This window comes from Camelus ferus, chromosome 22 (assembly GCF_009834535.1).
Source record: "Camelus ferus isolate YT-003-E chromosome 22, BCGSAC_Cfer_1.0, whole genome shotgun sequence".
Classification (NCBI taxonomy): Eukaryota; Metazoa; Chordata; class Mammalia; order Artiodactyla; family Camelidae; genus Camelus; species Camelus ferus.
In genome coordinates this window covers 26,844,152-26,859,144 of record NC_045717.1, presented here as the reverse complement: position 1 = coordinate 26,859,144, position 14,993 = coordinate 26,844,152, and the positions used below count along the sequence as shown (strand labels likewise).

General features: G+C 57.4%; 2 protein-coding genes across 2 annotated transcripts in view; both read left to right on the top strand.

Annotated features, from left to right (window-relative positions):
- The window catches only part of ABCA7 (ATP binding cassette subfamily A member 7), a 34,882-nt gene that overhangs the window by 893 nt on the left and 18,996 nt on the right, over positions 1-14,993 (top strand). The window contains exon 2 of the mRNA XM_032466147.1: positions 756-2,327. The gene's annotated coding sequence lies outside the window, so the exon portion shown is untranslated. The remainder of the gene's footprint in view (positions 1-755; positions 2,328-14,993) is intronic.
- Positions 6,124-13,965, top strand: CNN2 (calponin 2). Its single transcript, XM_032466158.1, has 7 exons — positions 6,124-6,281; positions 10,102-10,223; positions 10,647-10,713; positions 10,816-10,953; positions 12,033-12,149; positions 12,301-12,447; positions 13,025-13,965. The coding sequence occupies exons 1-7, from the start codon at positions 6,219-6,221 to the stop codon at positions 13,298-13,300; spliced, it is 930 nt and encodes a 309-aa protein (XP_032322049.1). The 5' UTR covers positions 6,124-6,218; the 3' UTR covers positions 13,301-13,965.

Genomic DNA, 14,993 nt, shown 5'->3' with positions numbered 1-14,993 from the left:
CCATCGGCCGTCCCCAAAGCCGCAGCCGCCGCCGCGCTACTCACGGCCGCCGGGCCGCCGCCGCCATCTTCCGCCTCCGCGCCCCAGCTGACGCCAGCGAGTCGCCGTGCCGGCAAGAGTGGCCAACCTGCGCCCGCGGGGAACGCTGGGATGCCGGCGGCTGGCCCGCGGCGGCCCCGCCCACAGGCCTGGCGCCCGGCTAGGGAGCATCGAGGGGCGGGGCTGCGTCTGGCCTGGGTTTCTTTTGCATATTGCGCCCACGAGCCTCTGCGGCTTCAAGGAGGCTCTTGGGCGGTAAAGTTGGTCAACATATGAGGATTTTAGAGGTGATAAAATACATTCAAAGTAGATGTGACTTTTGGAGGTTTTTTTTTACGTGGCTGTCTAGAAAGTTATGTCAAAAGTAAGTTTACGGGGTGGGGGGGGGCCGGGTATCCTAACTGTAAAGTGTTTTAATTTATGGCCTTTAAATAAGCTCTCCAGCAGCGTTATGCCGGGAGCTGCTACCCTTCCGTGCGGACCCGCGCGGTGCCTCCTGACGTCCCAGGGCCTATGCTAGGCTCCGCTTTCCCGCTCCCCGCGGAGGTTGGCGATTCGATGACCCCTCTCCCCCCTTCACGTCCTTTGGCGCTGGCTCCGGTGTTTGCAGAGCGCCAGCTGCTCGCAGGAGAGGCCGAGAGGCCTGCTTTTGCTCTCTCCTAGCTGTGTCTTCCCAGCAACAACCTTCGCTTTTCTTCTGTGAACCCGGCCTTCAGGTAGATCACCTCCCTTCTGTCTCCTGCTTGTGACCGCCAGACCCCTGTCCTTGCCGGGCAGCAACCTTCGCCCATTCGGGGACGACAGAGTGGACAGGCCTCTGCCAGCCACAGCGGGGCCACAAACGGTGTGTGCCCGGTGCGTAAAAAGGACTCTGAACTAGGGTATGAGTTCTTAGAGCCTCAGCCATGCCTTCCTCTTGACTGCCACCAGGCACCTGCCAGTGTCCCAGGCCAGGGTGGGTGATCTGGACGACATACTCCCTCACTCATTCAGTAATAGGACGCAGCGTTCATTGAGCACCTACTGTATGCCAGGTACTGCCACCCTATGCTTCAAAGCAAGGCCCAGTAGGCTGCATCAGCATAGCAGGGCAGGAGGAGGGGGAGCCGGGAGGCACGGGAGAGGATGCTGGGGCATCCATCCTGGGAAAGGACACCGCAGCAGGCGGTCTTGGGGAATGGCTGACAATGCCCCAGGGCCTGTGCCGGGTGTTGGGAACACAGTGTGGCCACTGCAGGCCCATCTGTGCTCTCACAGAGCTCAGGGACCAGCAGGAGACAGGCAGGCACCAGGTAGATGTCTCGTCTGGTTCCCGATGGTAAGCATCCCACCGTGAAGGGCACAGTCAGGGCCTCTGGAAAAGATCGTGGCACTGGGGGCCAGGCAGGGCGTCTGTCTGCATTGCACTGGGTAGTCAGGGAAGGAGGAGACTTCAGCTGTGACCTGGAGAGACCCTTCCAGACCTACCTGCTGGGGTTCATAATCCTGGGAACCCCACTCCCTGGAGGTGGATGGGCCTATCGCAACCAAAAGGCCAAAGCCATTCTCTTCCTGCTACATAGAGAGTGTCCTGCATGGGTCCTACATACAATAGGTGCTAAATCCATGCGCACTGAACGTTATTAGGGATCACCCGTAGATCACTTGTTAGTGGCAAAGGGAAAACACAAAATCATCTTTCCCAATGGACAAGGCAGGCGATGTCCCCATGACCTGAAGAGTAAACCCAGCCTTGCCGTGGGGGAAGCTGTGGGTCTCTGATACGTCCACTGAGGTCCAGGGTGTTAGCCACATGCAGCTCCTGAGCTCTGGAAGTGTGGCCAGTGCAGCTGAGGAGTGGAATTTTAAAACTTATTTTTACTGATGTAATTTACGTTGAAATAGGCTTGTGTGTGGAGCAGCTGCTGTACTGGGCAGCTCGGGCTAGAGCTCGCTTCCACGCAAGGGAGACACATGGCCCAAGATAGCAAGTGAAAGTCATCGTCATAAAAAAAGGAAGGTGGTAGGGGACAGTTCTAACTCTAAACCAAAGACACTGAGAAGGACCAGACCCCAGGCCCACCCTTCTGGGAACTGTCTGGGAACTTAGAAGACAGGTTGGGTTTCTGGCGTTCATGTTACCTGTCTGGCACGTGTGGGTGGCGGTGGAGTGGGGAGAAAATGCTGGAAAGACTGTGAACAAGCCAGGTGGAAATTGTAGGCAGAGGGCACCACCAGGGCAAAGGCCCAGATGCGGGACTGAGGCTGGTAATTTGGAGGCAGAGCAAGGAGGAGGCCCACGTGTCCGGAGCAGAGCAAAAAAGGACAGCATGGGGCCTAGAGGGCACCTCTGTTGAAGGGGCAGTGGGGAGCCATGGCAGATTGTGAGCAATGGAGGGTCCTCACCTGCGTTAACAGGCTTGAGATTTTTGTCCTTACTGTGAACTGTTTTGTAGTTGCTGCATCCTGAGACCCACAGGACCCTTGGGGTCCCACTCAGAGACCTGACACTGCAGGGACAGTAGGGACTACCCAGAAGGTGGCTGCTGGGAAGGGGCCCAGGGCCCTTCCCGCGCCTGCAGCCCCTGTGCCCAGACCCCCAGACCCCATGCCCTCAACCCAAGGCTGAGGCTCCAGGGTTTCCTGCCACCCAGGTCCTCCCGCCGCGGCCCCCATCCCTCCAGCATCGTGGAGCTCCCGTCCCATGGCCCCTGCAGGCCCAGGGGTCAGTCCTGGAGAAAGAGGTGCGTCGAGGGCAGAGGGCAGCTGCAGAGACACCAGACCTCCCTGCCGGCTTCCGCGGAGGAGCCCAGATTCCTAAGATTTGGACACCTTTTGAGTCACCGCGCCCTGTGCCCTGTGCCCTGTGCCGGCCCTTTCAGCGCTGCAGGGGGATTGGAGCCCAGGCCCAGGCCTTCGGATTATACAGAAACACAGAGCTCTTGTAAGTCTTAGGTCCTGGGGGAAGTTTCTCCAATTTTAACATTCCAAGCCTTTGGAACCCCAGGATTTCAAAATTCTGGAATGTCTCATCTGCATCTCTTGAGTTCCAGAAGGCCAAGAGTCTAGACCCTGGGTCAATAGACTATTTTCTTTTTTTTTTTTCTTGTTATGGTTAGTATCCACTTTTTTTTTTTAAGGAGTCATTTTGCTTATTTTAATTTTTTGGTGGGGGGAGGTAATTAGGTTTACTTACTTATTATTAAAGCTTATTACTATAATTTTTTTTAACGGAGGTGCTGGGGAATTGAGCCCAGGACCTCCTGCATGCTACGTTAAGTGCGCACTCTGCCACTGAGCTACACCCTCCCCTCTCCTAGACTAGTTTCTATACAAGGCCACAGAGCTAAAATTTTCAGTTTTGCAGCCCAGAGACCACTCAACTTGTACACGGATGGCCAGGTGCCAATAAAACTATCCAAACATGGAACTTTGAATATTATATGATTTCCATGTGTTGTGGAATAGTATTAAACCCACTGAAAAATGTAAAAACCATTCTTAGCTCAGGGGCCAAACTGGTTAAAAAAAAAAAAGTGTCTGAATTTGGCCCACAGTCTAGGACAGAGCTAGCCAATAGAAAAAATAAGACAAACCAAGCACATAATTTAAAATTTTAGGCCATGTTAGAGAATTGTTTTGATAATATATTTCACTTACCTCGACATCTCGGAAGTCTGATCACTGCAACACATCACTGATGTGAAAATGATGTACGAAGTGTTCCACACCTGTTTCTGTGCCAAGTCTTTGAAATCTGGCTTTTCCAACTCAGGGCACGTCTCAGTGCCAACACGGACGTTTCCCCAGAGAGACTCTTCTATCTGTAGGTGGATTGCCTACAGCGGACACTGAAAAGGAAAATGCACACACACCCAAGTTGTTTCAGACATACTTGGACACTTGCCAAAATCTGGATCCAGTGTTGGTTTGTAATTTTAAATCAGAATTAATTAAAACCAAGTAAATGGAAGCCTTCCCTTCCTTGGCCTCGCCAGCCACCTTCCAGGATGCAGCAGCCCCGTTCCTGATAGGAAGGTCCTTGGTGGGACATTACTGTCATCTTGGTCCCATTGGTCAGCACGGGTCTGAATGTCAAGATTCAAGTCACCCAGCACTTACGTGGCGCTTGCATCTGGGCTCCTGGTGACTATCAACACCTGGAAGCTAAGCCCATTTCACAAGTGGGACACTGAGGCTTGGCTGCGTTGAGGGGCATGGCCAGTTCACCAGTGGGAAGGTGGGCAGGTGATTCTAAGGTCTGGAAACATCTGGGCTCCATCTTCTGTAGTTTAGCTCATGTCCAGCCCTGTGGAGCCCCCCATGCAGTCCTTCCTGCTCCCTGTCCTCCCAACCCTCCCAACACCCAGACATCGGCCAGCCACTGCCCTCAAGTGCCTGCCTGGGTGGGCACTGGCGGGTGTCATGTGCCACTTCTCTGTCGCAAAGGCCCCCAGGTCAGGATGGTGTCCTGAGACCTGCTGGTGGCCCCACTGGATGAGACGTGCTGCCCACAACCTCTGACCACTGCTGGCTGGAGCCGGGAGGCTGGGGGAAACTGGACTGAGCCTCCTTTCCAATGCCCTACTGCTGTTCTCCACAGTGCCCCGGGTCCCACCCATCCCCATGCCTCAGCAGGGCTTGCAAGGGGACCACCCAAACCACCCCCTGCAGCTGCTCCTGCACTCACGGCTCCCCACCTAGATACTGACACACCACGCCATTCCCACACTTACTGTTGACCCTCTGCTTGTTCACTGGGCCCCATTTCACACAGGATGAAACAGATCCAGAAAGGAAGGGACTCACCCAAGACCACCTGGCTAGGATTTGAACCCTGAAGAAAGGAGCCCTCAAAGGGTTGGAATGGAAGAATGACAGGTGGGGAAAGAGTAAATAGACATCCAGGAGTGGGGTGCCAGGGCAGAGTGCTCCCAGGGAAGGGCAGGGTGAGTCATCTCTAAGCCCTCATAGAGCCCAACCAGCCACTTGTCAAATGTGTCAAACTCCTACTCATGCTTCAAAACCCCACCTCACACATCCCTTCGTACATGTAGCTTTTCTTGACCCCTCCTGTGGAGCATCCACTCCCTCCCCAGGTTCCTCCATACCAGATCCCTCTTTCTGTCCTCTGCCTGCTCACATCAGGTGGGGGGTGTCTGTACCTGGCTCTGTTCTTCCCAGGGATGAGCAGGCCAGAGCCAAGGTCTCCTGGGAGCCAGTATTGCCATGCAGAGGCCATACCAGGGAGCTTTTGATGAATAGGTGTGTGAATGAATGAGTTACTGAAGAAGTGAATTGATTTATTCCTTTATTAATTTATTGATTTATCTGTTCAAGCAGGTAGCACCTACTGAATGCCTGGCCTGGCTCCCTTGGCAGCCTCAGACCTACCCCAAGGCATCTCCTGACTTAAACTCTCTGCTGTTCACCAACCACCCCCCCCCCTAATTTCCCATCATCCCTCAGCCCAGAATTGAAGGACCCTTCTCATCCCCTCTTCCCCAAAGTATCTAATTGATTGCTACCGGCTTTCAACCGCTGCCCCTCCAGGTCTTTGCGCTTTTTCTTCTGGCAAGAACACTAATCCCTTTTGGGCTGACAAACTCCTGCGCATCCACCAAAGCCCCAGCACCAACGGCCCCCTCCTCTGAGGAGCCTGCCCTAGTTCCCTTGTTTACCACCCAGCTGTGGGAGTTCCCAGAAGGGGACCTAGACTGGGAAGCACCTCTAAGTGGCAGAGGAGGGGGCCTCATTGGTGTCCCAAAGGAATTAGGGTCCCACTCAGCCATTCCTCCTCTCTGGTCATCCTGCAAAAGGGTAAAGTGGGACCCAGAGAGGGTGATACAGCCGCTTAGGGGCTCCCAGCAGGGAGAGGGCAGGAGTGCCAGGTATCAGTGGTGCAGGCCCCATCCCTCCTTGCCTCAGTTCCCCGCGGGTTCAGAGGGGGCGAGGGGCCCTCCGGGCCCCTGGTGTTGGGATGCTGCGCCAGGGCGGGGGTCGGAGCGGTTGGGGGGCTCAGGAAGCCGGCGGCCGCTGGAATCCGGCGCGTCGCGGCCTTATAAGGACATGTGCGCTGGGCGCCAATCAGCGGCGGGGGGCGGGGCGCCCGGCCCGCGCGTCCACCGCCGGCGCGCCCGTCCGCCCCGTCCCGTCCCGTCCCGTCCCGTCCCGTCCCGCGCCCGCCGCGCCCGCCAGGCATGAGCTCCACGCAGTTCAATAAGGGACCCTCGTACGGGCTCTCGGCCGAGGTCAAGAACCGGGTGAGTGAGGGGCGCGCCCCGCCCCGCCAGCCCAAGTCGTCGGACCCTCCACTTCTGCAGGGCGGGCGCCCCGCCAGGCTCCCCACCAACTGGGGCGGCCCTCCGCCTCCCTAATATCTGGGGGTGCCTCCCGAGGCTCCCTCAACCCTGGGGGAGCGGTGATGTCTGTGCTCTAGCATAGCCTAACATCTAGGAGTGGTTGAGTCTAACCCCTTCCACAAGCCCTGCTCCCCCAACCCCACCTCGTCTGAAGCCCCCCAGCCCTGGGCCCCTCAGCGCTGCAAGGCCTGAGAATGCCCTGAGGGTCTTAGGAGACCCCAGCAGCCCCTCTCCTCATCACCCTACCCCACTTCTGCTTTTGGGGCCACTTAAGTTTCAGGAAGGGTAGGGGCCGGCCGCTGGGTTTTGAGAAGCCTGTGCCCTCCCCCCACCCCCGGAATTTCCCGACCTCTTATACCTGGGAGGTGGGGCACCAAGGGGGAAGTTGGAGTTGAGGGGCCATGGCCCGGCTGTTCCTTCTACATTCTCTTTCTCCCCAGCTGACAAACTTAAAGGGATAGCAAAAGGGCCCACAGGACCTGTGGGGTCCCCTGAACGTGACCCTGGGAAGTGGGTTTTGTAACTTGCAAACTCAGGGTGGGGCTGGGGAGACACCTCTTAAGAAAACACTTGTGGTTCAGGCTCAGAGAGAGCCAGGCATTTCTGGAGGGTCACACAGCAGGGTCGGCCCATCTAGGGATAGAGGAGCAGGGGGTGATCCCAGACCCAGGGGGAGGTCCTAGGCTTGACAGATAAGGGCCATCTAGCTGGAGGAGGTCTGTCACCCCTGTCCACCCCACACACACTTCCACAAGGCTCCTGGGAATGTGGTCCCACAGTGACAGCCTCTGGGAGCCTGCCTGGGCACAGCGGGGATGAAGCCCTGCCGGCCCCCAGGCCACTGCCCCATTGGCACGCCGGGACCACAGACAGGAGGGTCTCTGCATCACCTCTGGGAGCTCCGAGGAGCCTCCCTCCAGCTGTTCTGGGGAGCCAGGGGAGCCGAGGGACCGCACGGGTCTGCCAGGGGACAGAGCCAGCTGGGGGGGGGGGATGCTTTTATGTGCCCTACCCAGGACCGAGATGGTTTAAGACCCCTGGTCTGCACACAGGGCTCAGAGACGCCTTTCAGACTGCCCAGAACCATACAGCTTGCCAGTGGCAGAGTCAGGACTCGAACCCAGACCTGCCACAGGCAGTGCCTTACAGCCCTGGATCCTCCAGGGCAGCGCTGGCTTCTCCCCTGAGGCAGCAGGAAGTGGGTGAGGGCGCAGCCCCAGCAGGGGTGGGAGCAGCTTCCTGAGAGGCAGTAGGGATGGGGGCAGGTTGATACCTGCTCTGTCAGGGAGGAGGTCAGTCAGAAGGCTTCCTGTGACCAACTCTCAGTTTGCAGGTCTGGAGGTTGGGCGGGGCCCCCACCAGCTTGCCAGGGTCACTCAGAGGCCAATTCCACACCAGAACTGGAAGCCAGGTTCCTGTGGCTTCCAGCCCACGCGCCACCCACTTTCCCAGCTGCTTGAGTGGGGAGACCCGGCGCCCCCTCTGCCCAGCCTGTGCCTCACTTCCCACTCCTGCCACCTGGCTGGATGGCACAGAGGCAGGCTGATGTCCAGTGTGTCCCTCTTGAGCTCTCTGGCGGGCTGGGGGGGTCGGGCCGCCGGGAACAGCTGGTCCCGATTTAGCAGGGAGGCAGCGGCTGCATTCCTGGCAGTTTGCGGTGGGGAGGAATGCGCTGAAGGCCGACTGGGCAGCAGGGGAGGAAGGCAGCCCCTGTGGGGCGGGGCGGCCAGGCGCCTCTGCCCCGGGACCCTGCTCCCCCAACCTCCCCTGACCCCCCGAGAGCCGTCAGGGACGGGCCCCAGCTGGGCAGGCAGGCCAGGCCTCCAGACCAGCTTTTGTGCTTCGAGCTCAGCTCTCAAGATGACCCTGCAAGCTTCGTTTGGGCGGGGCTGCTCGCCAGGGGTGGGGGTGTGGGAACCAGAGACCAAGGCCTGAGGGAGGGGGTGGGCCTGGCGGATCGGGTTAGCAGGCCAGCCTCCCCGCCTTTGTCTGTCTTGCGCTCTGGGCAGCTCGGCACTGATCTGGTGTGTGGAGGTTTCTAGGCAGGAAGCTGGAATCAGGGCCCCAGGTCTGGTGAGCCTTATGAAAATGATTTAGACATAGATGGGGAAACTGAGGCACGGGGTGAAAACTGTCCATGATCATCAGGGAGTTGGGGGCAGAGCTGGGAAGAAGACTTGGGTTTGCAAGGGCCACTGGGGTCCCAGTCCCCTGGGGGCTGTGGAGGAGAGGAAGGGAGAGGGGTGGGGTCGGCGTGAGTAAACTTGACCAGGGGTCTGGGACAGAAAGCCCACCCGCCTCGGCAGCCAGATCCTCAGTTTCCTACCACCCCTCCAAGGAGCCGCCCTTTGCTGCCTACACACCATCCTGGGTCTCCCTGGGGGCTGTGAGATGCTGCCTTGGGGAACAGGAAGTGTTGAGTCTGTGAGCAGCAGTGTGTGCTGATCCGGGACCACGAGCATCTTTATCCAGGGACAGCCTGAGCTGAACGCACAATCTGTAGGCCTGTAAGTAGGGATGGACCATAAGCAAGGAGATAGATCAGCTCGTAGAAGGTGGAGGAAGGTTAGACGGAGACAAAGAAGGGTGGGGCGGGACCGGGAGTGGGATGAGGAGGGCCTTCACAGCCAGGTTGGGATGAGGAGGGCCTTCACAGCCAGGTGGTCAGGGAAGTCCTCTCCAAGGAGGTAACCTTCAAGCTACAAATGGATCAAAGGAAGGGACCCAGCTATGCAAACGTCTGAGTCCACAGTGACAGCATGTGCAAATGCCCTGTGGCAGTAACTGGTATGGCCAGTTCAAGGAGCAGAGAAAGGTTTGGTGTTTCCTTAGTAAGTTAAACATAGAATGACCACTTGGCTCAGCAATCCTACTCCCAGGTATAGACCCAAAAGAATTGGAAACAGGTGATCAAACAAAACTTGTAAATGGATGTTCACAGCAGCGTGATTCACAACAGCCAAAAGGTGGAACCAACCAAAATACCCATCACTGGGTGAAGGGATAAACACAGTGTGTCCCTCCACACACAAAACATCACTCGGCCGTGAACAGGAGAGACGTACTGACACTCGCTCCCACGTGGACGGACCCTGAGAGCACGATGCTCAGTGCGAGAAGCAGACAGAAGGACACACAGTGTCTGACTCCGTGGATGTGAAACGTCCAGAACAAGCCAGTCCACAGACACAGTGGATTCCTGGTTGTCAGGGGCTGGGGAGGAGGAGCAGTGGGAGGTGACAGCTAATGGGGATGGGCTTCCTTTTGGATTGACAGAATGTTCTGGAACTAGATAGAGGTGATGGTTGCACAACACTGTGAATGTACTAAATGCCATTGAATTATGAACCTTGAAGTGGTGCGTGTTGTGTATATCTTACCACAGTTTAAAGACCAGAACAGAGAAGGGCCAGTGTCTCTAGTGCCTGGAGATTAGGGAGATGGCGGAAGGGGAGTGCAAATCCTTTACGGTTCGTGTTGGCTGCTGTGTGGGGTTTGGCACCACTGGAACTGGATTATCCCCGATGTTGATCAGTGGGACATACGGAGCGGTTTATCTGTGCTGATGGGAAAGGGGAGTTGTGTGCTCGGGTGGTATGGGGACCTCCAGGCCCCACTGTCTCTTCTTCCCCTGGAGCCATGGGCACCACCCCATCTGAAGCTTCATGAGGCTACAGCTGGGTGTGTGTTTACTCCAACCCTGTGCCCTCTGCTCCTCCAGCTCCTGTCCAAGTATGACCCTCAGAAGGAGGCGGAACTCCGCAGCTGGATTGAGGGACTCACCGGCCTCTCCATAGGCCCCGACTTCCAAAAGGGTTTGAAGGACGGACTTATCTTATGCACGTGAGTGCGTGTGTCTGCATGTGCTCATCACCCTGACTGCTGTGCACAGTGAGGTCATGCTCCACGTGCTGTGTGACACCTTCTTGCTTTTCCTTCAAGAGTCTCCGGTCTTTCTCACCCTTCCTTTTTCTTGTGTTACTGCTTTGTCCAGGATCACTAATGGGGAGCATCCTTACCCCTGTCCTTTCTCAAGAGAGCCTCTAACATGACTGGAGGCCTTTCTCTGCTGCATCCTGGGTGGTTGTCACTCTTTGGCATCTTTGTTTCTTTGGTGGTGAAGACTAGATTGCAGCGGGGGGAAACTGAGACCCAGAGAGAGGCAGTGAGATTGGCCAGGAAGGCATGAATTAGTCTCTTGGGTCTCTGTGGTTCCCCAACCCTGATGGAAGTTCCCGTGTCCCCCCACCCATGTGTCCCCCACAGACTCATGAATAAGCTGCAACCAGGCTCAGTCCCCAAGATCAACCGCTCCATGCAGAACTGGCACCAGGTGAGGGACTGGCGGGTGGAGCAAGGACAGGGCTGGGGGGCCCCACCTGACAGGTGGGCAGACTGAGGCCCCTCACCGCCCTCTTCTCCTGCCTCCTCCCAGCTAGAAAACCTCTCCAACTTCATCAAGGCCATGGTCAGCTACGGCATGAACCCCGTGGATCTGTTCGAGGCCAACGACCTGTTTGAGAGTGGCAACCTGACACAGGTGCAGGTGTCTCTTCTTGCCCTGGCTGGGAAGGTGAGGCCCAGAGAGGGGTAGCCACCTGCCCAAAGTCACACAGCAAGCCAGGCGGAGATCCACAGATGCTCTTAATTCCTTACTTTGGAAAGATTTTTGGGCACCCACAAGGCACCAGACACTTTGGATTCGAGGGTGACTAAGGTAGACACAGTCCACCCCTTTCTGGGCAGGTCATGAACAAAATTTTTTTTTTTTGGTGGGGGGAGGTAATTAGGTTTATTTATTTATTTAATGGAAATAACTGGGGATTGAACCCAGGACCTCGTGCATGCTAAGCGTGCGCTCTACCGCTGAGCTATTCCCTCCCCCTACAATTTTTTTTTATTAAAAAAACCCTCATATGTTAGAGCATTTTTAGGTTCACAACAAAACCGACTGGAAGGTCCAGAGACTTCCCAGCTGCCCCCACCCCCGCCCCGCTCAGGCATGGCCTCCCCACCTTGGTTACAGTCCATGAGCCTCCTTGGACACCTCATTATTTCCCAGAGTCCACATGACGGTTTGGGCTTCAAATAACTATTTTTACAGATTATACATTATGAGAAGCAAGTGTTACGCTTGCACCAGGGTCTGGTGACCCTGAAAGCTAGACCAGGGTGGGTTAGAGCAGTGCTTCAGGAGGAGGGAACTGCCAGTTCTGCCACGGGCTTGAGGAGGAGGTTTGCACATCAGGGAACTGGGTTCCAAATAGTGTTTCTGGGAACCTCTGGTAGCTGCCCCGTGGGCGGTGGAGACACAGAGACCGGGGTGGAGCCAGGGCAGGCCTCCGGCGAGACGGTGCCCGAGGCCAGGACGGGTGGCCAGGGAAGGGCAGAAGAAAGGTAAGAGACACGGGCGGCGAGGACGACCCCAAATTCTTAGCCTGAGCAATTGGAAGGCTGGGGCCGCTATGGCCGTGGGAGGGGAGGTGGGAGCCACAGGACCTGCTGAGTCTGATGTGCCCAAAGGGTTGGGCGGCAGGTGCAGGGGGCAGGTTGCAGCCCAGCACCTAGGCCTCCCCTGGGCTCATACACCATGCACCTGGCTTGAGGGACCGGGCTGCCCCACCCTGATACTCCTGTCCCCCTCCCCTGCAGGCTAAGACGAAGGGGCTGCAGAGTGGTGTGGACATTGGTGTCAAATACTCGGAGAAACAGGAACGGAACTTCGACGATGCCACCATGAAGGCGGGCCAGTGCGTCATCGGGCTGCAGGTAGGCGCTGGGCTGCTCCACCCCGGGGTCCCTGGTGGGCAGGCTTCTGGTGCGACCCAGGCCCCGTGCAGCCCGGCAGCCCCTCAAGCTCGGGGCAGGGTCTAGTGGCCTGGCGGGGACCATCTGACCTCTCCCACCTGCCTCCCTGCAGATGGGCACCAACAAATGTGCCAGCCAGTCGGGCATGACGGCTTACGGCACCAGGAGGCATCTGTACGACCCCAAGAACCATATCCTGCCACCCATGGACCACTCAACCATCAGCCTCCAGATGGGCACGAACAAGTGTGCCAGCCAGGTGGGCTGCGCCCAGTCCCGCCAGACCTCCACCTGCCTCCCCTCCTCGCCAGACTCCAAGGGCTCATCCCTGTTGTGAAAAACCCCACTCTGGGTTTCCCTCCTACCCGCTGTGGCCTTGCCTGCTCTGTCTCTGCCTCAGCTTGCTGTGTGTCCCTGGGGATGTTACTACCCAGCTCCGTGCCTCAGGTTCCCTGAAAGTTTTGCCTGAAAGCCCATCCAACTCTGATATGTTTAGATCCTGCGAGTGTCACTTTTCCTCCTGTGTATCACTGAGTATCACTGATGGTCTCCGGAAGACCTGAGCCCCAGCCTGAGCAGCTTCCTAGCTGGCAGGGACAGCTGGGCCCAAACACTGTGGTCCTTAGGGAGGGGGGTCACTGGTAATTGAGATCAACTCAGCACAGAGTCAGAAAAGAGAGGGTTCTGACCAGGGTTTGGGAGGGTCTGTAGTAGTCTGCACCGTGAATGCAAAGACGGGGAGGTGGGAAATGATGTGGGAATTTGGGGGAAGTTCTCCTTCGGGGCCTCTGTTTCCCCCTCTTCTTCCTTCCTTAATGCCTCTCCTCCCTCTCCAGGTGGGCATGACGGCTCCAGGGACCCGGCGGCACATCTATGACACCAAGCTGGGGACAGACAAATGTGATAATTCCTCCATGTCCCTGCAGATGGGCTACACACAGGGCGCCAACCAGAGCGGCCAGGTGTTCGGCCTGGGCCGACAGATATACGACCCCAAGTACTGCCCGCAAGGCCCAGCAGCCGATGGAGCTCCAGGGGCTGCCGGTGACTGCCCCAGCCCAGGGGAGGCCCCAGAGTACCCCTCCTACTACCAGGAGGAGGCAGGCTACTGAGGTGCCCAGGCGGGCTATCTCCCCACATCTGTTGCCCCATCTGGGTTTTCGGGTTTTTCTGTGTTTTTGTCTTGTTTTCCTACATGTCTGAGTGCTCCGGGCAGCAGTTTCCCAGCAGCCTTTGGGCCAGGCAGCTGCCGAGGGGAAGAAGAAACCCCGGCTCCGAGGGGTTCAGGCCCCAAATGGTTTCCGGTTGCTTCTTCCCCTCTTCTTTTTTCTCTGCTGATCAGTTTGTGGTTTCTGTACCCACAAAAGTTTCAGGCGGTTTTGAAAGTACTTTTTTTTTTCCAGGGGAACAGTGTGGGGGATGGTGGAGGGTGCTGAAGGAAGTAGGTTCCCTAGGAGAAGGCCAGGCCACAGTCCCCAAATATTTTAAGCCTCATAAAGTACTGAATTTCCCTAGGGCCCTCAGGCCAGCAACGCTGGCCCTTCCCAGGGGCCTGTGGGGACACCGAGGCCCAGACAGGACAGTGAGCTCTGAAAGTTTGAGGCAAAGCCAGATGCCGCCCCAACTCGTCCTTACTCCCCTACCAAGTGCTGCACAGGTACCTCCACCCGGAGGCCCTCCTAGGGACCAGCCCCTGCCCAGGAGCCCTGGGACCAAGAAATAATGTGAAATACCGACTGTGGACCAAAGGAAATAAAGCCTCTTTTTAGGAAATGAAGGTGCTGGAGTCGGTGTCCAAGACAGCCTGGGGATGGGGCGGGCCGAGCTGGCCTCTGATCCCTTCCGGAGCCATGGGGGCCTGGGGGTGGAGTGAAAGGCAAACCTCTGTGGAGGTCCTCAGGACCGCCTCCCTGGGAGGGGTAGCAGCTGAGGCCCGGGGTACAGGAGAGTCTGGGATTTGGGGATTTGAGGATCAAGGCCTGGGGCAGAGGGGGAGAAGTTTGGAGCCTCGCCCCTATCCCCCAGCCCCACGTAGACAGCTGGGCTTCATCCAGCCTGGTATAGTCTCCACCTGGAGTGCCCTCCCTGGCAAACTCATCCTCAAAGCCCCAGCACCAAAACCACCTCCTTCCACGGAGCCCTTCCTACACCTCTCACCCTTCCCAGCGCCTTCAGACCTGTCGATCCACACACTTGTTTCAACTTCATCATGATCTTGTGAAATATACCCAATATTACAGAGGGAGAAACTGATCTGGAGGTCTTCTTCAAAATCAGGGTGACCATTATGACTCAACTCTAATCTTAGAATGTTGGCGGCCCCTCCCTCTTCTGCCGTCGCCTGGTCCACTGTAGGGTCCGAGGAATGTTTGTGGAATGAATGAATGAATGAGTGAAAGAATGAAGACTCTCCGAACCCCCGTTTCCTGGATGCGCAAATGGAGCCCCAGGGTATTAGAGCGAGTCTGGTTAGGACTGGGGTCCCCCAGGGGAAAGTGGGGAGAAAGGGACCTCCTGTGACCAGGGGCTGCGGTATTGCAGGTAGCTGTGAAACGTGGGAAGACAGCCGGGCCCGTGTGTCCGGAGCCCAGGCGGAAGGGGTTGAGCCGAGCGCCCCGCCTCCTCGCGGTGCTGGAGCAAGAGGAGTGCCTTCCCAGCCCTTTAAGAAACCCGGCTCAGCGTGGCTCCGCTGTGACCCCGCCTCCACCCTCAGCGCGCGCGGCCCTGGCTGGCCCGGCCTCTGAGTGGCGGGTAGGGCAGCCAATGGAGGTGGAATGGGCGGGCCGGGCCGGGCGCGGCAGCGCG

What these genes read in the sequence shown, in the direction of transcription:
- CNN2 (XM_032466158.1), top strand. Translation starts at nt 6,219, where the DNA reads ATGAGCTCCACGCAGTTCAATAAGGGACCCTCGTACGGGCTCTCGGCC. An exon ending in CCATGCAGAACTGGCACCAG is followed by an intron (nt 10,714 to 10,815) that starts GTGAGGGACTGG and finishes GCCTCCTCCCAG; the next exon opens with CTAGAAAACCTCTCCAACTT. An exon ending in AGTGCGTCATCGGGCTGCAG is followed by an intron (nt 12,150 to 12,300) that starts GTAGGCGCTGGG and finishes GCCTCCCTGCAG; the next exon opens with ATGGGCACCAACAAATGTGC.